This window comes from Vanacampus margaritifer, chromosome 5 (assembly GCF_051991255.1).
Source record: "Vanacampus margaritifer isolate UIUO_Vmar chromosome 5, RoL_Vmar_1.0, whole genome shotgun sequence".
NCBI classification, from domain to species: Eukaryota; Metazoa; Chordata; class Actinopteri; order Syngnathiformes; family Syngnathidae; genus Vanacampus; species Vanacampus margaritifer.
The window spans coordinates 18,957,669-18,983,775 of NC_135436.1; the positions used below are offsets into that span (position 1 = coordinate 18,957,669).

The 26,107-nt window shown below is 39.8% G+C and overlaps 1 protein-coding gene and 1 non-coding gene across 3 annotated transcripts in view; both read right to left on the reverse strand.

The window, feature by feature from the left end:
* Positions 1-26,107, reverse strand: part of ets1 (v-ets avian erythroblastosis virus E26 oncogene homolog 1) — a 49,291-nt gene that overhangs the window by 19,347 nt on the left and 3,837 nt on the right. The window contains exon 3 of one of the 2 annotated variants that reach the window (XM_077566429.1): positions 22,941-23,088. In XM_077566429.1, coding sequence (XP_077422555.1) covers positions 22,941-23,088 — 148 coding nt within the window. Of the gene's footprint in view, positions 1-7,799; positions 8,125-22,940; positions 23,089-26,107 lie in introns of those variants that run through there. The other variant, XM_077566430.1, reaches the window with a different exon arrangement.
* trnaa-ugc (transfer RNA alanine (anticodon UGC)) lies at positions 25,579-25,650 on the reverse strand. Its single transcript has one exon. It is a non-coding gene; the product is annotated as a tRNA-Ala (tRNA).

Consider the following 26,107-nt stretch of genomic DNA (forward strand, 5'->3'; position numbering starts at 1 on the left):
TAAGCCGAAAAATGCTGCCATGTCGCCATGATGCATCTTCTGTGAACACAAGATCATGCACATTTTGGCATCACAAATATGCAACACCACCATAGGATAGGGGAGGGATTGAGGAGTTGGGCACAACTTGAGCCACAACCACAATAGATGGACCAACGTGGCATGTTTATTATCAGCGGATTTCTTTATCATCTGGTTTATCTGTATGACGTCAAATTGGTTGATAATTGCCGATAATTATCGTCAGCTTTCTTTATTATCTGTTATATCTGTTTGACATCAAATAGGTCGATAATTATCGGCCACCAATATTATCGTGCATCCCTAATTTTAACTACACATTTTTTGTCACTGTCATACAAAAACTGCTGTTGGAAATTAGGGATATAATTTGTTCAATTCATTGAGGAATTTGATTAATTATAGATAATCATCAACTGTACCATAAAGCCCTGAAGCCGCAATCTTAAGTGAAGCTGTCCAACTAATTTGCTGTTTAAATGTCAAGTTAATCATGATTACTATACTATACAGTCTTATCAAGAAAATAGTTCATATCATTCAAAGTAAGATTATGCCATCCCTAAAACAATTGATTCATAAAAAAATGAATAAACAATTTGGTCAAATGCAAAACCCCAGCAAACATGTCTTCATAGCCAAAATGACATTTAAAATTATGTAACATTTGACTTTTTTTTTGTCTTGAATAAACCGAGGCCCTAGTCCTAGTGGTGGGAAAGTATGCATGTGCAGGAGGCAGCATGGGCTACAGATGGATACTTGATAAATAAATGCCTCCCCCATACTACAGTGTTTTCATCCCACATGCTTAACATTCCTCCTCCATTTTACAGTCACTAAGCTTTCTTATATTGCTCTAACGTGACCAAAAGTGACTAGTGACCTAAGTGACGAAATTGCTTCAGCACCAGATGATTAACAACTTCTCTATTTTAGACTTGGTGTGCACTCTGTGGCTTTTAGAGCATTAAAACATCATGCTTTTAAGATGCATTTGAGTTTTCGTGAAAGTAACCAGCTGAGCTCATAAAGCTTTAAAAAATAAATAAGTCCACCACATTAGCGAAAAAAACAACTCAGTGTTTAGCAATCAGAGATGGGTTTGATTTGAATTTATCATTGACGATAAAATCTGTTTCTTCTTGTTTCTCTATGACTCATACCATCATCAAAGTGAGTGTTGGGGGAAGGGGGGGGGCAACATTAGCGTCACACTATCAGTGTGACTGGTCATGATGAAAACAAATGACCATGTCTTGTAAAATTGTTGCCTGTTGACTCACAATGTGACCACCTGACCATGTAAATATGCATTAAACAAATACATATGGATTCATTTGAAGCCCAAGGCTTTTCTCTTCTTCTTCATGCAAAAGAATGACTAGAACTATTGCCCAGGACTTGCAATCCATGACTTGATGTGTGGAAAAACAGCACATAAACATATTCCATTACAACTTGCTGAAGAGGTCAATCCATCTTGAGGTTTACAACAAACTAGTGAAACGTGCTTTTTAAAAGTTTTATCTATAGCAGGGCTGGGAACGTTGGTGATTCGAATGGGGATTTGAGTGGGCGTAGAAAAGAGCTTATTGAATCCTTATTTTTGCACTCTGATCAGAATGAATCATCTGATGCGTGTACTGTTCCTTTAATGGAGAGCTTAATATGTATGGCGTAGATATGTGGGGAGTGTACATGCGTCGTGTCGTGTAGGGGCAAATGTTTCATCTCAAAGTGTGTTCCTTCACTTCAAAGTGAATGCACGGGTATGTGAATAGCTAGTTAGCCAGCTAATGAGCTTTAAAATACACTTGTCATCAGTATACTCATTGAAGCCAACACCTCTATAATTAGCCTCTCTCTCACGCCATCAAATGCAAAAAAAAATTTTTAATCAGTTGTCCCAGAGAGAACGTATCCTCAGCTAGTTAGTTAGCTTAACTTTAGGATACTGCTGATGCCCGTCGGTGTTAAAAAAATTATTTTGTACGTCACAAATGGGTGCAATAACTGACCTGTATTCTACATGATTCTACAATGTGGACCAGGTTTGTGGTTAAAGTAAGCCATTTTAAACTAAAAAGTAAAACCTGACATTTTAGGAGCTAAAACAGCAACAGGCAGCCACTAGCGTGCCACTGCTGTACTTTACATTTCAATAGATTAAGCTTGCAAATAGTGAATATGAGGCCCTGTTCTTTGGGCACTCACCTACAGTATGATGACAATATAGTGCTGTATAAGTGGACTCCAATTTAATCAACCTGGATTTTTTTTTTTATCTGACCCAAGCGGCGTTAATGTATAGTAAATAGCCTTTGAAAAACCATTGGGGCGGCTGGCTTGACTCGGCTGGCTCTCTGCTAACAGCAGCATTTGCCATGAGACATGACCAAACGCGTCTGAGGAGGACCGGCGGTGAGACGGTTATCTCAGTGCGGCTGTGCCACGGCTATGACGGTCCGTCAAAATACTCTATGTCCTTATGTGAAAGATGTCAGTGGTGCAAAAAAAGAGGGGGGCCTGGATGGCATACCCTAGAGAACTGTGCTAAATAAGCTAGCTGGTCACGGGGGTCCCATACTGCAAGTCAAAGGTGGGCAATTCATTTTTCGAATGGGCTATGCAACTCAATTGTGTTAAATTTGATTTTTTTTAAAAACAGTAATTTTATTATTTTAACTCTTTGACTGCCAAAAACGTTGAATAACGTTTAGTAAAATCCTATGGAGGAGTGCCAAAGACGTTTGTTTCAAAACTGAGGTGAAACTAACCATTTTCTATTGTTGATTACTCAAAAACGGAATAAGGTAGAAACAAACTTTTTTTTTTGATGAAAGATGAGAGTCCAATCTTTCATTTGGTAGTACGTGTGTTTCCAAAGTCCAAACACATAATTTTCTATGGACCTTGAAAGATCAGTCAAAATGCTTAAATCGGCTGGCACCCACGGCATCCCTTTTCTGAAAACGTCTGGCAGTCAAAGAGTTAATGAGCTGCCATTGTGTAGCCTCAGTATATGTAGTTGTAATTGGGAATTTTTTAGAAAGAAAAAAAATGTGTGCATTCTGAGCAAATATTTTTCTCCTACTCCACTACAACCCTCTAAACATGAGGCACCAAAGAGTTAAACCCGACAGAGCCACCCACACATACACGCCCTTCTTTATCAGGTTTGCTTCGGCAAGCCAGTCATTCATCATCAATACACCTCTGACGCTTGGGTCTAACAGTTGAAGCCCATTTGCCCACCTTCGCCCAAAAACCTTGCAGACTGTGTGAGCAGGTGTTGTGCAGAAAGCACTTAGAAACGAGGAAACAAGCGAACAAAATCTGGAACGAGCAACATGGGCCCGAGTGGCGAAACAAACCAGCTGTCTTCCTAGACAGTGGGCTAACGCTTAAGAAAAGACATCATGTGCATCAATGTGGAGCCATGAAGTAGAAACAAAAATCATAAAGACTCATGTTGGGTTATCCACCTGACAACATAAAAGATACTGTATATACCTGTCACCTGTGTTGGCCGAAAGCCGCCAGCACATTTGCGGTGCTGTAAGGTACATCAGGGATTAAAAGCTTGGAACTCCTGCTGAGGAGACAAACCACATGAAGGTGATGGGATGCGAAACTGATGGAATCAGAGGAACACTCGGCAGAAAGCTGGTTGAGTGGGTGGATGTGTAAACCTTTGGAAACAGTTAGAAAAGCTAGTTTTATGTCATCTGCCAAGGCACATATTTTCTCATCACGCTCGTGTGAAGTCCAGGCAGACACTTTTCACACCTCAATGTTTTAGCATATTGGTAAGCTGTCATAACCAATTGTTGGCCACACCCTGCAAGGTCTTTGGCTCTTTCAACCCCCGCATCCCCTTCCCCTGGCTCACGCCATATGCTTGTGATTTAGCAGATTGCTGGCGTAACACGCCTTGCTTTATATGACTAAGTTTTATAAGCAATGATTAAGGCTTGAAGTCGCTAGGGAAACTTTAAGATAGGGCTCACTCAGTGTAATGATTACATGTTTATACGGGCAACACAGCAGATGACAGGCAGATGAATAAGGTGGCAATGAAGGAAATGACATCTTGATGTCACCTACCAACATTGTTGAACTGTGGGTCATTGTGTAAATTGTTTTCGATTTGTATTTCCATGAATGCACTTTTTTTTTTTTTTTACTTAGTCATTCAGTCTTCGTCACAATGTACTGTACAGTAATTGATTTATGAAATTTTATAAAACAAGGACAAGGGAGTTTTTGTGCTCAATTACTGGCAATGACTCAATCACTCAAGCAATAAAAGAGCTACGCTAATTTCTTGAGAAGTGGCTTTAGTCGAGCAAAACAGGTACTAGCGTCTTCAGAAATTTTGGAATGGCTGTGAAAATAAGTTAGGAAACTCTACAACTGAAAATGTAAACAAAAGTTTAAGGGTCCCTTACATCACTAAAGCCTGCCCCGGTGCCCACTCAACTGACTGACTTTTCAACACATTGATTGATTGGGGGTGACACATGGCATAAAGGGGACATACTGACCTACAAAAGGCTTTGATTCAGTGAACCATTTAGTTTGACATACTGCAACATACACGATAATGGGAATAAAAACATGGACCTGCTAGCTTTAATTGGCTCCATTCAACGACAGACCACATCAAGCAAAACCATGATCGGCCAAACAATGTTTGCACAGCTGCCAGGCGGCCGTGTACACTTACGATGGCATATATTATACAGCACGCACTACAAAAAAAGTGCTGACACAAAGACACCAAAGCAAAACAGAATATTGTGCAACACAGCGCTATGGCAAAGCTCTCCTGGCCGTAGCGAAGGGAGGCACTTCTTGGTTTGATGTTCATACATCACAGCAGAAGAATCAGGGCGTCTTATGAGGGCTTTTAAGACGAAAAGAGCAGGAACGCCACTTACAACACAATATTTTGATCAGATAAAAAGTTTGCCGTCTGAACTCCTGCTGCTTGCTCTATGCCACCATGCATGACGCATGATCAACAGGAACATTCCTGTCTGTTGCTAAACCCTGACCTGAATGCCTAACCAAGATACTGGGAAGTTTCAACTCACTGTAAACTGAAACTCACAACTTTCTCCATTAGAGCTTAGATTGGAAAAAGGCAAAATTAAGAAATCCAAGGCCTATTTGAACATACGCCCCACTAATTTTACTTATCGAAACATACGGATATTTTGTCTTATGAAATCTTACAATCCATAGTCCACAATGTTAGGTCATATTTCAGCTCAGTGCGCACTGAAGGCAATCTTGGCAAAATATGTCCCGCGGACCAGATCTGGCCCATCCACAGTGTCTGACCGGCCATCACTATGCAAGCAAGCAATGACTTTATGCAGTGGGTGTTATAATTCATCACCATATGTTCTTCATATGTCTCTGTCAATTATATTATACAGTCCCGACTTAGAACAGCTTAGGAGTTTGGTCATTTATGTTGAAAATGTCAACACATTAGAAAAAAATGGTGTACCCATTTATTGACATGATTTTTGTGAACATCTTTTTAATAAATAGCGAAATGTTAATGTGTACAAATGTAATCCATCAACTGCTTATGGTTTTGTTTAAAATGTGTACAGTATTTGTAATTATAAAAATATTTATCTAACCATAACTACAGAAGCAGAAGCTTGTTTAACCAAGACAATTTAATGCTTAACTTAATATGTAAAACGGGTAAAGTAAGCATGTTGAAAAGGCCCTCAACAACCATTTCAGTTTCCTCACATGGTCCCGTTGAAAAATTAATTGTCCACCCCTGCTTTAAGGATTGGCCACAAGATTGTTGTGTGGTGCGTGATGCCACACAGAAGGCTATGATTGATGGCTAATAGGAAAAGTGTGATGATTAATACAGAGCCAGAAATTCAGACTTCAGCATAACGCCTTCGCTTACTTCTCTATGGCACACTATAAGGACAAAATATAGTATTTATTAGTGTATTCTGTGGCGATGAACATATTTAATATTTCTATGAAATTTACTTAAATATTGCATGTAGTGACGGTTCAAACATGAATTGTTTTCATTTAGTTCCTTTTTTTTTTTCATAGCAATATGATCAAATTGGAGGTTTACCATGCAGTGCCCGGGAACAAACTGTTTGACCTCAAAGGTTCCACCTAAAACATTTCAAAATGTGTGCTCGATTACAACGCCACTATTGTAACTTTGCTTCACAAGGAATTGATTACATGAACACTCAATGGAGAAGTAAAAACTCAGTGGAATGTTGGCCTTCATTGGACGCACCTTTGACCCTGACAGTTTTGGAGTTACCTTCCCCGTAGAGAGCTCAGTGACCTTGGCTAAACTGAAACTTCACACTTGTCACATAAAGGAATAAAAATATATTAGAGCATGGTGGCCTATAAACAACTTTAGCCTATTAGTGTTATGGATATGCAGCATGTGCTTGCAGGTGTTCTGGGGAAACCAGGTGGCCACAGAACAAGCCCCTTTTAGCCATTCAAAAAGTAGATGTTTTTAAGTTATTACCTCAACCCATGAGGATTTGTTTTAAAATTGTTCAAATAAGCTTTATAGAAATTATATCCTGGGGACAGAGCAGCCTTTATAATCCCAAGATACTTTCTTCTTCTACTTTTACTCATAAAATTTGAGCCCCTTGGTCTTGATCAGAGCATGACATTTTGTACACCTTTGTTTGAACTTACAAGCATATTATAGAAGCACAAGAGGATGCATTCATAGAGTACTGAGTAAGTGCAAATTGGTTTTGCAAGATAACGTGCACTGTTTTAACACCATCACTGCAATGAAACCTTGTGACGTGTCTGTGTGCGTCTTTACTCTGCACATGTACTGACAATGAGATAGTGGTTAATGTGGTAAGTCAGGCGCAACTTTCCATGATGCACACAAACAAATGCTGCTTTTAAAAACACCACCTGAGCTGCAAAGGCACTCTGCAGGCTAAGTGCAAATACTGCAAACACCTAAAAATAAACACTCGCATGCAAAAACGAGTCCAACCAACAAGGCTTAAAACCCAGCTGACAACAGTTGTGGTCTTTCCCTGGATGTGCCTTGGATTGCCCCTGGAGTAAGCCAAGAGTTCCAGGCAAGCAGGGTCAGCAGAGAGGCAAACCTCAACACTGCAGATTCATCACCTCAGCCTGCCTCAAAAAGTCAAGCAGTGAGGAGAAGGGTGCTAATAAAAGGAGGGAGGAGGGGGGGACAGGACCAGGGAGTTGGTGATGGAGGGGACGGTCGAGCCTCCCTTGCTGACAGCAGCCTTGGCGGGGTCAAGGATGAGAGTTAAGATGGAGATAAACATAGAGAAAGATTGGGATCAAAGCGAGAGTTATACTTAGACTAAAAATAAAAGCAATACACAATACATGAACATGGAAGAGAAGTGAATGGCTAAGGAAGACATCAAATTGACGTGCCAACTTTTCCCACTGTTGCATCTTGGTTTTACGTCTCTCTCGGATCACAACATGATTAATTCAGTCATAAAGCAGAAGCACGCAAGCTACTCTTAGATTGCATCACTGTCAAATCCGCTGGCGTGATTGCATTTTTTCTCAATCGGTAGTCTCACATTGAGCAACCGTGACACTGAAATATGAACGTCATGTCCCTGGCAATTAGCGCTAAACGAAAAACTGATGTACGGTGGTTGCCTACCAGCGCACGACACGCACATTCTGTTAACACACACAAGGGGAGAAAAAACTTGAATAGCTCTACTCACCGTCCATTTTTTCAGCCTTTATGATTGTCAACGTCGGCTTCATATCGACAGCTGCCGTCATGATCATCAGAGCAGTGTGCCGCTTTGAATCTAGCCGCTCCGATCACTCAATATTGGGCAGGGAAGCTGGCGCGCGCCGGTCACTTTCAATGGAGCCTTTTTCTAAGTCTCGAAAACTCAACCAAAATTCTCGTTTGTGTCACTTCCAAACTTGGCTTTCTTTCTCCCGGCACTCACTCAGTCTGCCCACACTCCCTTTTTTCCTCGTTCTTTCTCACACACTCACGCACACACTCACTCCTTCCGCTACGTCCCTGATGAGGGGCGTTGCGTTGATAGAACGACGACAGCTGAGGTGGGCGGTGCTTGGCGGGGTTGAAGGCGGTAGGAGGAGGAGGAAGGTGGACCCGCGTGCCAGTTGATTCGCAATTCAATTACGAGCGCAACACACAAGCGCGCGCACAGACACACGCGCACACTCATAGTGGGAGTGTACGCCCCCAAACCATTAAAAACGTCATGACACACAAGTTTACACGTTCCCGAAAATGATGTTACAGATGTTTCATAGAGATGTTTTATAGAAAAAGAGAGAGAGTGGAAAAAAACAGCAACCAGGGGCTGTTTGAAGTTAAGTACCTCTTACAAGAAAATGTATATGTTCATTTAGAACCACATTTTTGAATCTGACAGCTACTCTTGACTACTGATTAGTGTGGAGGGCTACCAGTTTGATAGGCTACACACTTCTGAAATGACATATTTGTTCAAATTACATTTCATTAAATGTTTTTATGATATATGTTATTATAGGGCTGGGGGGCGGGGTGGGGAGAATGGCTAACTCGGGATAAGTGACCACAAGCGACAATCATTTCTGCCTCATTCGGTTTGTCGGCAATTACACGAGTAATCCGTGGAATAATCAATATGATAATCAATTCTACAAGATTTGTTAGTGACAGTCCTTTGTTGTTAATTAGTTTATGTGAAGATACTATACTAGTTAATGATTTCTCACAATAATTAGGAAACAAATAAATAGCAATATGCAACACTTTGTTTTGTATCACTTCCATTAGTTGCATTTTCCAATGATCATTTAGACCAGTGGTCCCCAACCATCGGCTCGCGGACCGGTACCGGGCCATGGGTCACTTTGGACTGGGCCGCGGCGGTTCGCATAGTTGAAAGAATAAAAAAAACTTACAGTACTTCCTGTTAATTGATCAGCCGAGGCTTAAAATTATTTTTATTTTGAAAAGTTGCCGGATTCTCTCTGTTTACAACGGACTCTTGACGCATGTCAAGATGCTAATTATCTCAGTCGCGGAGCGCTGATGCTAATTAACAAGTTAGCAAAATGAGTAAAAAACATATTTGGAAAGTTTCTTTGGAGAAAAGGCCCAGTAATGAGACAACACAGGAGCCTATGACCAAGAAGAAAAAGAAAGGTGCATGGACTTACAGCTACAGGTGATTCCCACGCTTGATGGCCCGTTCTGCGGCGAGCGGCTCTTAATTTAGCGTTATGGTGAGTGAGTTACTCTTGGACTTTAGATTAGTTCTGTGGTGCCTTGTTATGTTGGCGCATTTAAGGAGGGTGCTGCTAATATACAGTAGTTAAATTTAAAAAAAATGGCTTCACATTTTTTGTTATATTTACAAAATACACCAGTTTTTGTGTTGCTCGTATCATTCGTAAGCGTTACCATATTAAAGCGTTGTTGTTACCCTTGTTATGGGGTTTGCGCTGCTTGTACAGGTACGGTACATAAAAATACATAGTAGATTTGCTTTTGTTGTTGTAGCCTTTTATTAATCAGCCGCCGAACAGCCATGCACACCCCACCAATCCACTAGGTTGCTGGTCCGCGGAAATTGTACTTGTATGAACCGATCCATGGTGGAAAAAAGGTTGGGGACCACTAATTTAGACGACATTTTTATAAAATCACAATGCCCCATTTCTGGTGAGCTATTTTTGGAACTGGCCCATGGGCTATACATGTCCTTGGGGGATACCAGGTACTCGCAGGCACCGCGTTGGTGACCCCTGAGTTCGAATAATAGGGTGATCTGAAGCCCAATTTTCTCTAGTTTACCAACATCAATGCAATAGTGACACGGTTGATCTTTTTTCATAAATTTTCAGAGAAAATTGGGTCATTTTTCAGTTAAGAATCATAAACAAGAAAAGCATAGTCTAAGTCTAGGGAATGGCGCTTATCAATGTACTTTTTCATCACAGTATACTTAAAAGGAATAAGGGTATACTAATATAATACACATTTTGTTCAAATCTTATGGTCATGTTTGCCTTGCAACCATTTCTCAAATCTGGTTCTGTATCCTACAAAGACAACAGTACTATAATTCCCATCTGCGTGCATTGTATACAAAAAGTATGTGACATCACATTTTATACATCCAAAGATGGCAGTAGGTTGAAAAAATACTACAGTAAGTATATATGTCAACCAATAAATTTTCTGTTTCTATCAGCCAATTAGCATATAAGCCAGATATAGAGTATTTAAGTTTGTCTTACTGTACTTTTTAATATGCAATTTCTCGAAAGTAATGAACTAACAATCCTACCATGAAAACAGTATTCTGTTCTTTCTTAAACAGTTTTTGTATTGGTAGAAATGAACTTTCCAGACAATGATTGTGCAAACATGATTAGACGGCACCTGCATCATCACTTCTTTCGCAGGACAATTTTCCATTACTAAGTCCACCACTATGAATACAATGTGTGATTAACATTGAATGGTTGGAAATAATGCTGCATGGTTTCTTAAAGTAAGCCTCTATTAGAGGCATATGGTATTATATAAATGTTTTAGCTATTCATGACCCACAGGGTATTTGGAGAGCTTCAAACAGTTGAGATGTAATTATGTCTGAAGAAGGTGCTAAAGGCAGCCTGTGTCATCAGATGTATTGAAGCCTCATAAACACTCATTATTTCTTCTTCTCCTTGTAGCGATGAATGACAAAAACATATTTTCAGCTCAACAAACAAATGGGGAGAAATTAAATACTTACAGTAGATACAGTTACATTGTTCATGTGAGGGAAACTGGTTGCATAGTTTTCCAAACAGATTAATCATACTAATATTGAAACTAATCAAAGGTTCTGCATATTTTGTTTTTGTGGGGTGCTTTCTTATCTACAATAATCAAGAACAAATAACATTCATGACTTCCTAGAAACAAATCAAAATAATAATTCTGCCACAGAAGAAGAAAAAAATAGAAACAGTTCTGAACTAACCACTAGTATTAAGAAACACTTTCCATGGCAACTGAAACATTACAAAATAGAACAGTAATTTTCTCCTCTGCTGTGAGCAAAAGCCTGTCTTCAGATACATTGGAGGTATGGCAAGAACACAATCCTACTTTCCCCTCAAATAAACGCCTCTGTTCCAATCAAAGCTCATCATGAACAACCTTGTTTGTACTTCGTCTTAAGGCATATGAACATCAATAGCACACTGCAAGCAATGCATGCGTGTTTCGAAATGGGATGATAAGGAAGGAGGCAGAGGAGCCGAGGATATTGATCACGTATGGATTTTCAAACCAGCGCTACTTCACCGGTTCCATTAGCGGGCCTGGGTCAGGTTTCACTGTCCTGATAGGAGCTTCGTTTGGGAAGAGTGCTGGTGGGTTCTGTGGTGAGGGGAGCTGCCTCACCAGGGAGGCGAAGAGGGGGAGAATGGACTGAGAGATGGCGGGGGGGGGGGGGGGTGATTACAGTGCCTTCTACTTCATCTTCTAGTCAGTCAGTCTTTCTGAGTGGGCATCTTTGTTTTCTGTTAATGAACTCCTTGTACGTGTTTTTAAAAGGACAACCCGCCTCCATTGGTGCCTTGGGGTGGCAATTAGAGTTTTTACGATGTTGCTGACTAATACCTGGGCTGGTCCTACTCAAAACTGGCAGAGCTATAGTTGTCTCCCTTTTTTTTATCTTACAATTGCATTTAAAAAAGGTATGTATGGACACAACTGAAGCTTATGAGAGTTAAATGTTGTGAAGTGTGTCAGTTTAACTGAACAGTATCGCTTTTTTGGTAAAAATGTCATTGGTAGGTTACTGTATGGTCTGGAGCTACAGTAAAAGCATTGTTGTCTGCTGATTGGGTGATAAAAAAAAAATGAAAGAAAGAACTGAGAGAGGAACAAACCACAGAATAGTTCTGGTCTTGCAAAAAGTCAACGCCATGTACGGCCAAGGAATTCAAAATATGTTTCTCTTTTTTGTTAAGTTCATTGTCGCATGGTGCATTGTGTTGTGCTACTGTGAAATCACATTACTTTTATAAGCCATGTTTCGACCATGCGGTGCAGTTCAGTACACATGAAAAAAAAAAGAGAGAGATGGGTAAACCTGATCGGGCTTGCCTACACACCCAACAGCGAGTATGTAGGCAAGTCTGTGTCTAAATGCTGTGACATCACAGCATACCAGTGAGACGCCACATAATTAGGCAATTAAAACAATGAATGAAACAGGGTACAGTACGTTGTGTTAAACTTTTGTTTTTGTTCTCTTTGCGTTAAATATATTACATACAGAAACGCAACATGAAGACTGGCACCCGGGGTTTGCTATTAGAGGACATGTAACAGGTTACGGTACTCTTAGTTTAATCAAAAACACTTCAGTTATTATTGGGATTAAATCTATTTTTTTCTTTTATTTATAACCGTGCATTTATGACGTGAGATAATGTGCTAATGTACAGTAGATGAATACGAATCAATCGTTGACAATATCTTGCTGCATGATTTTGGGCTCATGTTGTAATCGCTAGGTGACATTTTGGAGCCAAGGGCTAAGCTGCTATTGCTAACTCCGAATAGCGTGCATCCTACTTAAGCCAGTTCTGACCTTCAAGAGGCCCAGCGAGGACGTCGCCATTTTAGGCAACACTCACTTGTTCAGGTGACCATCCAAAAGGTGCTGTGAGACCAAATTTGGCTCGGTTTATTTAAAAGCCCGAACACAACGCAGAGGAAAAGTCTACGGGTTACCAGACACACCAACCTAATCACACGCAGCGTTGCCAACCCCCCAGTAAGAAAAGTAGCTTCGGCTGTCCTATGATGCCATTGTTGCTAGATTTAACTACCTGTAGTTGCTTTTAACAAAAAACAAAAAAATCCCAAGAGCCTTTAGAAAGTTGGCAAGTTGGCAATGCCGATCGCGCGGCTTGTTAGAAACAGGACAAAAGCCAAAAATGCTGCGATGCTAACACGTGGTTGACAGTTTCAAACCGTACCAATGGGGAGCGTAACCACACTGTGCTGCTTGGCTGCTTTACAAAATGGCTGATCTGGACAATGATGACTTCTGTCCAGCTTGTTTTTATGGAAAGAATATCATCACATGATCACAAAGCTAGCGATGAAATCCGATCAACTGCAAACATTCAGTGTTATTGTCAGCTGGGGCAACATTGCACTTGACAAAGTTAAAAAAAACAACCTTTGTTGTTAGATATGGTGTCATTTCCTGCTTTGACAATGGTATTGTAAGTTGGTGTACACTATAAATAACCTGAAAAGTTCCCTGAGAACATTTGAGGACAGAAAGTCTGAGTGCATGTTCTAATTTCTTCACCTGCTTAAAGCCGTTGCCATGGTTTTGACAGTTGACTGGCGTTGCAGCTCAGCACATCTCGCTGATGTTGCAGTTTCTCCGGCACATCCGCACGTCTATAATCTTCAAATGGAGCACCTGCTCCTTTTACCAGACTTTACTGAAAGGTTATTCAATTTGCGGCAATGCATACGGCTGCCAACTGAATGTTTTCCCGTCAGTGTCAGACGAATCCCGTCTGCCTGACTTGGGTTGTTTATTTCCAGTAGTGACGCCCTATGCGCGTTTTTGTCTGCATTCATCGTATCAAATGAGACGACGGCTCCGACCAAATAAAAATCAATGCGTGGAACGTGTCTGACAATATGCGCTCTGTGTGAATAGGCGTTTAGCATGCAATCAATCAGTCACTCATTCTCAGGCAGCTCAACATGGCCGCAGATGGGTGACGGACGCATACGCACACGCATGCAGGGCTCAGACAGTCAAACAGTAAAACAGTAGGATCTTTGTGGCTGCTGTCTAGTGGCAGCTCTATCATGCTGTCTGAAGGTGCCACAGGCTTGATGCCCCCACGCCCCCCCTGCTGAGATCTAAGGCTTAGCTGGCTGACTCACAGCATAACTTAAAGTGGGTTTATTTGCGTGTGTGACTTTCCAATGCCGTTTAATGCGCTCTTGTGCCTCTTTCCCTTGTGCCACAGCATTCCACAGTCTGCTCCGTTTGCGTGTGTGTAGTGTAAGTGCACTGGGAAAGTAGAGGAGACCCCCCTCCCCTTCCCCCCATAAAGGCTTTTCTGTACAATTAGCTTCGCTAAAAAGGACATCTCTTCCTCCATTAGTGGCACCACGTGCCCCCCATCACTCCATTGTGCAGATAATTCAATTATCCCCACCCCCCTCCGAGTCTTTTTGCCTCCCAGACCTCCCTCTCGCCGTCTTGCCCCCCCCCCCCCCCCCTCTCTCTGCCTCCACCCAGCCCATAATGTTGCCGACATGCTCTCAGATAAAGCTCTGCTGGAGCAGCTGAAGGGGAAATGCATCAGTCCGCCGCTCTAATTTGGTTCACATTGAATGAATGAAGGTTGCAGATTGGAGGGAGTAGACACATGCAATAAGGAGTTTTGTTTATCAGTCCTTGCTGAAAACATTACACTACCGAAATCGACTTTTTTGTCATAATCAGCTTTTAACCGCAATTTTCATTTTTTTTTAATTTGGTAAAATCATGTATTTATCCTCAAACAAGAAAGAGGAAAGACGAGAAAAACTCCTCACTTTTACGTCATTAAAGCTTGATTTTGTCCTCACAAAGTGATGACTTTTTCTCACAGTATTATGATTTTATGAACACAATCAGAAAATATTAGCACTTTTATTTAGTAGCCTACAACACAAAAGGAATTTGCTAGGAATATATATAAATATTATAGTATATATAATATTTGGTACCACTTTTTTTCAGCCCGATACCAATGCGAGTACTCAAATAGTCATCAATACCGATATCACTAGTACTTTTGATACCTAACATTTCAAAAAAATACAATGACAGATCATTTTAGTAACAAAGTATATATCCCAATATAGCATTTTTCCTCGTAATTGCATGCTATTAATGTAAACAGCCATCGTCGTAAGCACCGATACCTTAATAAGGCTGGTCCAATACGGACACCTGGTATTGGAACTCGTCCATCCGTGTCGTTTACACACTTTATTCATAATTTGTGAGATTTTTCAAGTCAAATTGTGACTCTTATTGCAATAATGACTTCATTTTATTAAAGTCAGACTATAGTGAAAACGTCATAAAGATCCTGCCTGCCTAATTCGGATTGTTTATTTCAAGTAGCATTGCATGTTTGTTTCTGTAATGATGCAAAGCAAATGAGAAGTAATGTCTCGGTCAAAGTAAAAAAAAAAATCCATGCTTAGAACATGTCTGACAATGCACAAACTACATTTGTGAATAAGTGGCATTGAGCATCTAATCAATCAGTCACTCATTGTCAGGCAACCCAACGTAGAGCCAGATGTGTAATGGACACATGTAGGGTGAAGACAGCAAAACAGTAGGACCTTTGTGGTTTCTGTCCAGTTATCAAATGGTTCATGCTGTCTTAATGGTACATAAAACCACATCATATCAGGAAAAACAACTAAGCAATGTCATATATTTAATAATGGGAGGTCATTGAAGAACAACCTTGCCTAATAAAATCATAACAGCCATCGTCAGCAAGTCTTTTGGTACTGCATGTTCTTCAGTGGTGTACAATTAGTCATTGCACTATGAAGAGGAACTGACAAACTTTTCATAGAAATACAAACCACGAAAGTCAAGAAGAGGGAAGTTTAAAGTGTGGGCATTTGGCTCACACTGTGAATGAGAGTACTTTCCGAAATACGAAGTTCAAAATTTGACCCCTGACTCCCTAGTTTTTGGCATTCATTACAGCATATTTTTATGCAGTTTTCTTATTATTATCATTATAATCACTCATCACTTTCAGATTATAGTCATTGTTGATAATGTCATTATTGTTATTTTTTGTTAGTGATCCTGCTGCTTCATAAAGAAGCATTTGAGGTCCATTTTGAACAGAATTAACATGAACATATAAATAGGACTAAGCAATAAAAGGATTATTCTGAAAAGACAAAAGTAGTAAAATTATAAAAGGGAAACAGTCGTAATGTTATGAGAATATAGTTGAAGGGAAAAAAACGTTTTTTAGTCCAATGAAATGATGTAATACTTGTAATACTATAATTTCATTCTCATAAAATGCGGAGAATTAGTTTTTGCAAAATGACACCAATTTTTTTGTAAAATGATTTGCAGTACATTTTCTTGCAAAATAGGTATTCTCACACAATACAGAATATTTTCATGAAATATTAATTTTTACTCCGAAAATCCTGACTTTTTTTTTAATTTATTTTTTTATCAAGAAATCCAACTTTAGTCTCCAAAACATTATGTTTTCTTGGAAAATATTTTTGGGGTGTGTTGGAGAGGAGGGTCCGTCGGGAGGTCAAATCTCGGATTCAGGAGGAGCAACGTGGTTTTCGTCCCGGCCGTGGAACAGTGGACCAGCTTTACACCCTCGGCAGGGCCCTCGAGGTTGCATGGGGGTTCGCCGAACCAGTCTACATGTGTTTTGTAGATTTGGAGAAGGCGCTCGACCGTGTCCCTCGGGGAGTGCTGTGCGGGGTGCTTCGGGAGTACGGGGTACCGAGCCCCCTGATACGGGCTGTTCGGTCTCTGTACGACCGGTGTCAGAGTTTGGCCCGCATTGCTGGCAGTAAGTCGGATTAGTTTCCAGTGAGGGTTGGACTCCGCCAAGGCTGCCCATTATCACCTATTCTGTTCATAACTTTTATGGACAGAATTTCTAGGTGCAGCCGAAGCGTTGAGGGGGTCCGGTTTGGTGGCCTCAGCATTCCATCTCTGCTTTATGCAGATGATGTGGTGCTGTTGGCTTCTTCAAGCCGTGATCTCCAACTCTCACTGGAGCGGTTTGCAGCCGAGTGTGAAGCGATTGGGATGAAGATCAGCACCTCTAAATCTGAGACCATGGTGGTGGCGTGCCCTCTTCGGGTCGGGGATGAGATCCTGCCCCAAGTGGAGGAGTTCAAGTATCTTGGGGTCTTGTTTACAAGTGAAGGCAGGTTGTCCGAGTCAGTTGAGGTGGCTCGGGCAGCTGGTTCGGATGCCTCCTGGTTGCCTCCCTGGAGAGGTGTTCCGGGCATGTCCCACCGGCGGGAGGCCCCAGGGACAACCCAGGACACACTGGTGAGACTGTGTCTCTCGGCTGTCCTGGGAACGCCTTGGGATCCCGTCGGAGGAGCTCTTTGAAGTGGCAATACATGCATGTACTGTTTTGTACATACAATTGATTGATTAATGCACATAAAGTACACTCAGTGGAGTCTGTTTGTGTCCTTCAAGCTCATGTATCCATACGAATAATAATTAGACTATGAGGAACATCGTATATACCGTATGTACCGTATGTTACCAAGCTGTAAGGTACCTCCTCATCGACAAGCCATTGCGCCACTCAAGGTCCTTTAATGTGTAAAATACAGCAAACCCGCAACAATTTACGTGCGTTTCCCGACTTAACACCTGTGACCTCTGACCAGTGAAAATGGGAGCACAGCATCTACGCAGCACATTCCTCCGCCGTTGTCTGTCGCTTTTCCGTGTTTGCGTTCTTGTTTTGTTTTATTGTTGGAGGGGGGAAGTGTGCGCCGGCCTGATTAGCATCAATGTTTCCTCCTTTCCCATAACCCCCCCCAAGACCCCCGCGGGCCCCTTGTTTACTTGGAGAAATAAAAAATGGGCCTGCACCCGTGTGGACGTGCCCCTCAAAGCCCCCCCAATCTCCCCCCCGCGGCGCTCCACAGATCACCCTCCCACCCCTGCTCCTCGCCCACTCGACTCCTCTTCTCCCACCATGAGCGCCGATCCTGCTCCTGTGACTTTCCTTCCTCTTATCTGTCCTCTCTGCACAACCTCCATCCCGCCCACTCACTTCTTACTTTCCACCATGTGACCCTCCTCCCCCAGCCCCTCTTTCCCAAACCACCAACTCCCACACCCCTGCCCGGCCTTCCAAGCGTCCAGCTGTCAAATCACATCAAATAAAACACAGGCCAATGGTCCCTGAGTGCCAGATCACAGCTGTGTGGACTAAATGGAAGGACATGTTTCAATGTACACTGAACTCAGAGGTGCTAAAGAGTTAATGTGAGTGTGTGTGCACTTTGCTGAATGGGAGGATGCTGTAATACAATACTCAACAGAGTGCATGGTGGGAATTTAATGAATGAATCTGCGAGTACAGTGCATCCAATGCAGGATGGTCGTGAGAGGGAATCAGGGTCAGAACTGAACATATTGGAATAGGGAGCCCCTCACACACACACACACACACACACATGCACAGTGAGAGTTTTTACAAGGAAGGTTTACAGCAGCGCGAGTGTCGGATAGTGTGAGTGTATTATGGTGCTGGGTCAGTGTAAACATGACCATGGCATAGCTGTAGGCTGTCAAGAAGCACAGTGTGTGACATCAGGCTCTGGGCCAAACATGCGATGGTCCCCTCGCATCCAACATCTGCTCTGGACTATTTCTCATACAATCAACATGTCACTTTAACAGCTCCCCATTTAGTCCTCACACGGGGAGAAAAACAAAAATCACCCGTCTAAGGAAAGTTGTGAATTTTTGCTTTTTTCATTTTCTTATTTCCTTTCATTTGACCCCTATTTCTCTGTGAAAGGGAAGTCAACAAAAACATTTTCTTTACAATATTTTCTGTGCAGCCACACTAGTCCAAACATGGTATTCAGGTTAATATTATATATGTGGAATAGGAATTTAGCAGCAAAATCCACATGGTTTTATTCATCTCATGGGGCGGCCATTTTGCCAAGTCAAGTCAAGTTTATTTATATAGCACTTAATCACGAAAGAGTCTCAAAGGGCTTCACATGCCCACAGTTGACCAATATTAATTAATAAATTAAATGATTACAATTAATAAATACATCCCCTGATCGAACTACAAGAGGGCAAGGAAAAACTAAAAAAAAAAAAACTGAGCCCTGAGCAACCTTAGGAAATTACCATACTTTATCATATTGAAATGGACGATCCAATATCAATTCCTTTGGTTTTTAGCATCGTTGTTACTTTTATCAGGGCCAATGATTGACACAACTTGTTGAATGATGAGCAGATACAGTAGAATAACAGACAGACAGAACATCTCTCCCACTATAACTTGTCCAATATCAGCGAGATGCAAAACTAAACACTAATGAAAACCACTGATGCAAGTACAACAAAAACAAAAAGTATTTGACTGTTTTTGTGGGATTTTCGTAATATTTTTGTTTTATTTTATTTTTTACAATCATTAATTATAGAAAATTCACATTTATGGTATTTTCTTGAATTTTTTATTTTATTATTATTGTTTTGCATTAATACAGAATAAAGAGTATACTTTTTGACTAAAGTGTCTGTAAGTGTAACCATAAAAACAAAAACAAAAAAACGCTAACATACTCAAATACTCACGTATGGACAATTTTGAGTCTTTAACAAATCAAGCATATATATTTTAAGGGTTAAAGAATCCTAGCAAACTGACTTTTTTTTTGATTTTTTTTATTCTCATTCTTTTTTCTCTTGTAATAATATATGTTATTCAAATAAAATGATTGCATTTTCTTGTAATTTTAGAATACATTCTCACAAAATGACAACTCAATCAATATCCTCATAAAAGCACAACTTTTTCTGGTAGTAACTTGTCCAACTTATATGAGCGAACTGGTGGTCCAAAAAAAGAGAAATCTCGACAAGCGCTAGAGGACTTTTAACAATATCTCCAGGTGGCTTGAAAGCTCTTCAAAATGCTGTGGAAGCGGGATGAGAAACCCAAAAAAAAAAAAAAAAAAAAAGTAAAAAAGGCCATGACTGGGTCATTTTTTTCCACTTAGCAATGTTTATGTCAACGCTTTCGCACTGGGAGCAATGAAGTGAAGGCTGCAAAGGAGTGTGTCTCTGGCAACAAACACCAGCAAATCCCATCAAATCCCGACTCCCTTTCATACATACACACAAACACGCACGCACACACTTGCGCCTCTCAAGAGACCAAAGCAGAGGCTTGGGAAAAAGATGGCCACCCTTTGGCCAGCCCCTGTAAATTTTCCCTCCCTTCTCCGCCTTACCCCTGCATCGAGCCAAGGGAGGTGACAGGAGAAAGCACCCCAGCGGGCCTATGCTGACGCTGTGGCGTGCGTCCCAGGCTGCCAGCATCAATCACGCTTGAGGATGAGAAGAGGCCAGAGTCAAATGCACTGGAAAGAATGTTCCAGTTTAAAATAAAACGCTCATGACAAAAGAAGAAAAAGACATGGAAAAACACTGAAAACAGAAAAGGCTGAATAGTGTGGGTTTTCTAGTAAAGGCATTGCCCTGTGGTGCAGTATCACCAACAACACATGCAGAACAAAAGTGTGTGCACGTGCCACTGGTCAAAAAATAATAATAACAAAGTTTAAATATGAGTCAGGATCCCAGATACTGTAAGACAAAATGTTCTTTATTCACAATGATCTATTGTGTGAGTGGCACGCTTTATGAATTAATGAACCACAGATGTGTGTTTTGTCTTAGTAGTTGGAAATCAAATCTCTTATTGGAATTGTTTACATGAATAATGAACAAAGGCCATGATTGACTGAAAATTAATAACAACAACAACACTCAGTCGAGCCTGATGAATAAGGAAAAAAAATGAATGCTAAGACAACAGAATCATGAGAATATAGTTGAAATTACGAGACTAATGTCTAAATTAAAAACTTATAATTGTGTATAAATATCCTAATTAGGGCTGGGTATTGCCAACAACCACATAATACAATGCATATCATGATACAGGAGTCAAAATATGATACTCGATACATGGCCTTCAAAGTGATATGTGTCCGGATATGTTACATTAATTTAAATACCTTTTATGAAAACAGTCATATGTATAGCCAAATGATATTTTTATTATTCTGGATGGCAATTTTTTTTTCTTCTTGAAATGTTAGCAGCGCTTCCGGTTTACCGCCAGTGCTGTGCCTGGTCGAAATGTCTGCGCAACGCATAGCAAGAAACAGAGACACGCCGAGAAACTTTATGAATGAATGTGCGATATTGATTCTGATGCCTCCGTATCAATACATGGATTGTAGAGAGGCCGTATCATTTTTTTTTTGTTTTCCCTAACCCTAATATTATTTTTGAATTTAACAAGAACAAAGATCATCATCATGAATTAAAAATAATAATAATACTTGCGAATTTTTATATCACAGATTTTATTTTCACTTTCAAAGAACAAAGTTATGTATTACAAAATAAGAAAAAAAATTGGGGAGACAAAAAGTAATATATAAAATGAATAATAGTTTTATTACAAAGGATTATTACTACTAAGAATTTGGATGTAATATTATGAGAAATTGCAAAGTTGCCATTTTACTCTTTTTTTTTTTTTTTATCATAATATTATGAGTATAATGTCATAATTTGAAATAAGGAAAAAGGACCCCTTCAAGAACAGGTGTATTTTTATGAGATTAAAGTCTAATTTTCAAAAAATATTATCGGTACATACAAAAAAAAATGTTTTTCCTGTGTATAGAATAAATGTCTACAACCCAACCTACTGATATCACGAAATTGCATGTACTCTAGCATGGTCTAGAGACTTGAAATTACATTTGTATGAGAATTTTGAGAATATTTGTTAAAATGAATACTTTTTTAATAGCATTTTTTTTCTGAAATTATTGGTTTTTATTCTCAAACTCTTTATTTTAAATGCCCACTGTTCATATATCCAAAGTCAAGCAATCCTAATTTGATTTTGAACGATACATATACTGCCAGCATGTTTCCCACAACTTCATCCTTATCTTCAGCAAAGATCAAACAATGTTTTGTAGAGAATCACATTATCTTTAAATCAACATTGCTAACACACAAACCAAACCAGCTGTTGATGGAGGTAGCTAGTACATATTATTCACAATAATATCTTTATGAGGAAAACAAAATATATTTAACAAAGACCTTCGATGTCTAAAGAGTGACATTTTTAAATAGCATTTACCCTCTCATGTGACGATGATATGAAGTCTTGATGAAGCAAGAAATCTCCATTAGAGAAGCCTGCAACCAGTGCTTTTAATCTTGATTTTTTTCTAATGTCTTCAAGTGTTTTTTTTAGATGGCTCTGTGACCAATAAACATTGCTTGTATTCAGTGTGAAACCACATGCATCACATTAAACCATGATTGTAATTTATTTGACGACACAATCGAGATTGTTGTTCTTTGACTTTGATATCCAGCAACATTGCATTAACTGAGTGTTAAGGAAGCCGCAGTGTTCCCCTAACTTGAACCAGATGCTACTGGGTTTCATTTCAGTTTTGGTTTTTGCCAAAACATCAAACGCTGATGTAATTCCAAAACAGTCTTTAAAATGTTGTATGTTGTTGTAGTGGCAATTACCAGAGCAATTTAATCTGTCATTCGCATATTGGGATGTTGCTGTTTGGTTTTTTCATTATGCCTTGACATAGATAAAGATAATCAGTTTAGACTGACTCAATGGGAGATGTATTACTTGAACAGTTATCGTGGTTTTATAAACTCAAGGTTTTAATAACCTCTAATACCGGCTGTCACGGTAAGGGTGAGGGCACAATATGGACTAAGAAAAGACAAAGTGTGCAAATATGGATGCCTATTTTGCTCTGTTGATTAATGTACATTGTCTTGGAAAATCAAATCAAATATATTTTTTTTTTTCTATGTGCCAGTGGGTACTAGTTAGCCCCAAGAACAATATGAATAGCCCACAGATCTGTTATTAAAATCAGTACAAAAACATAGTTGTGTACGGGCTTGCTTATGTCCGCTTCTTACCTGTGGGACACATGTCATGCCCACTGGGGACCTCCTGCAGGGGCACATCATGAGCGTAGAAGGGCTGTGAGGGGTAGTACTGCTGCTGAGGTTGGACCACGGCAGGGAAATTCAACTGGGGCCCCACAGCAACACCTCCATTCTGCCTCTGGGGCCAAAGACACAGTGCGGTACAGTAAATGATTGAGTTTTGCGACATGGCAGTTTATCTTCTCTGTATTGTTTATGAAGCTTATCACCAAAATATAAGAGGCTGCAAGGGGAAGTCAAGATTTGACGACGGAGTAGGAGGGATATGAAATTCTTTGTGGATATAAAAGATAGCAAAAGATTGCCACTTGACCATTTTAGCCTATTTAAACCCACATTGGTCAACAAACAAAAAGCCTCAATAGATATTGTTGGCGCTTCTGTTTGAGGGAAATGAGAACAGGGGAAAAGTTATTTTCCCACAAAAGTCAACGTAGACTTAAATAAATAAAATGTTATATTTGACACTAACAAGCTCCAAGAGATGAGAGTTGTGTTTAATACTTTATAATGTACAGTATAATCAGAATTTGCATATTCGAAACAACATTGAAAAACATAATGGAGAACATATTGTTAGATATTTTTAAAATTAAAATGTTAATATCTTCTTCTTTGTATCAATTTATATTATTATGTAAAATTATATCTACATTGCCGGCAGTAAGTCAGATTTTCTTCCAGTAAGAGAAGATTTTGTTCATAACCTTTATGGACAGAACTTTTAGGCGCAGATGAGGTGTTGACTGTGTTTGGTTTGGTGGCCTCAGTAATGATGAAGAAATAAAGCTTCATGAAGCACATGTGAATTGTTTTACTCCTCTAGATGGCACTCATTTTTTAAAGGTGTAGTGTAAATTTAAGCAATTTACATTGCACTTGCCTTTATCTTTAAACCAACAGCACCATCTACAGGAGGTAAAAAAAAAATATATATATTACAAGTGTGTCATGAAGCTTCATTTTCTCATCACTACTTCTCAGCCTTTTGCAGATGTTGTCGTTCTACTGCATTCATCAAGCTGCCATCTTGAACCCTCACTGCAGCCCTCCTCATCAGAGTGTGATGCATCTCACAAACCTGAGACCATGTTGCTCAATTGAAAAATGTGACATTCCGTCCACACCACAAAAGAGATATTGGGTATTTTCTAACCTCAGTCACCTCATCTTTAGATTCAAATCTAATTAAGTATTTATTGTTTGTTTATTCTCCCAACATTGAAGGCAGTGTACCTGCATTTTCTGTGCCTCAACATTAGGCTACAGTACAAAGTGTTTCCTCCTACAAAGTTGATCTCAAATCTTCCTGAACCTCTTGAAAATTCTACCTAGCAGAGTCTTGTCTTGGCTGTAATAAATTACACTGGGAACTAAATGTCTACAATATTGCCTATAGTCTAAACACACAATGACCCTCTAAAAGGGAAAAAGTTCCAGTTCCAAATCATTTAGTCATTTGTCAGTACAAAAAAAAAAAGCATTTGGGAAGGATTGGGAGCGTTTAGACACTTTTGATGTATAAACGGAACCAAAATACAAGTACTTTAAGTTATCGTACCAGTTTTTTAGAAATCAGATGATTTAAAAGACGAGATATATTGTACATCCCCCAGGCAATGCATCATTGTTGTGTATTATCCAGCATACAACTTGGACTGGCTGGCAGAGTGACCGGCAATCTGATAAGCGCCCCCTGTACAAGCACTGCAGAATTTATCAGTAGCTGGCCAGCTTTATGGATGGCTACCAGAGTGGAGGATGGTAGGGCAATTTATGAGACCCTTTTATGTCCAAGTGGGATGCAACTGTCTCCTATCAGTGCAGTCAGTCAACGGCGAAAGTTAGAATGCATGAAGGCCCGCGTGATGATGGATGGATTTGAGTGAGGAGTTGAGATAACACAATAACTTGAAATGCAGAGGTTAGCGTGTATGTTGGGGTGAGGGGGTTAATGACACGATGTCACAATTGAATTAGCATGACTCATAAATGTATGGCAATGATCATAATATAAATAAGTATTTCACTAAATTAGGTTTGTTTTGGATATTTTGTTTATTATTTATTTTAAACAAGTGTTTAACATGTTGCATTCATTGTCTCTTTATGGCAGTTTATCTAAGAATTATGACAGAGAGTCTCTGATAATGAATAACAATGTCTACAATTAAACATACTTGAGTAAGAGGACACTGCAGGACGATTTACAAAACTCTCAGCAAGCAGCATAAGGACACATCTTGAGCATTGTGGTTGTTCATTGGTAATGTGCTTGGTAAGTGGATGCCCAACATTGGTATTTGTAATCATTTCAACTGCATGTTTACATGTGTCAGTTTGGTTAACTTAAGATGAAAAATTTGACCAATATGTAATTAATTCTTCTGTTCATATTTTACAGGGCAGCCGATGTTCATTGGTTATGTTCATGTTTCCCCTTTGCCACGGTGACCTTACGTGTTGGCATCACAGAGAAGGAAAAAAAAAACATGTAGGTTTTTCAGATGCTTATTGAGTTTAATTTTCAGAAGTCTTGTGTAAAACATGCATGATAAGAGCAGAATTGTGCTGTATTCGTTTCACAACTAGAAAATTCAGGCCAAAGTGGAGATGCTGGGGATTGAACCCAGGACCTTGTACATGCAAAGCACACGCTCTACCACTGAGCTACATCCCCCATATAAACAATCACTGTGACATCTGAGGGAAAAAAATACTTGCCTGGTTAGAGCAGGGGTGCCAAAAAGTACGGCTGCAGATCACATACAGCCCACTGAGTTCTTTAAACATTTACAGTATTCATAGTCTTTTAATAGTTGTTAAATTAATTTAGCTGCCCCCCCCCCCTCCCCACAAAAAAATTGGTTAAAACATACATGATTATTTAATTTATCTATATTCTTTATTTAATGCATCTCATTTAAAAAAAAAACATAAATAATAAACATTGTAAAATTTGTGAAATATTACATTACTTTTAATATTATTATTACTATTATTATAACAGGCATCGGTAGCAGGCCGATAGCAGGCCTTATTTCAAGGGATAGGTACTCGCGACAGCGTCTGATACCACTAGCAGCTGCCCTCTTGTTTCTGTTTTACGATCATAAACTAGAAATTTGTAAGAATAG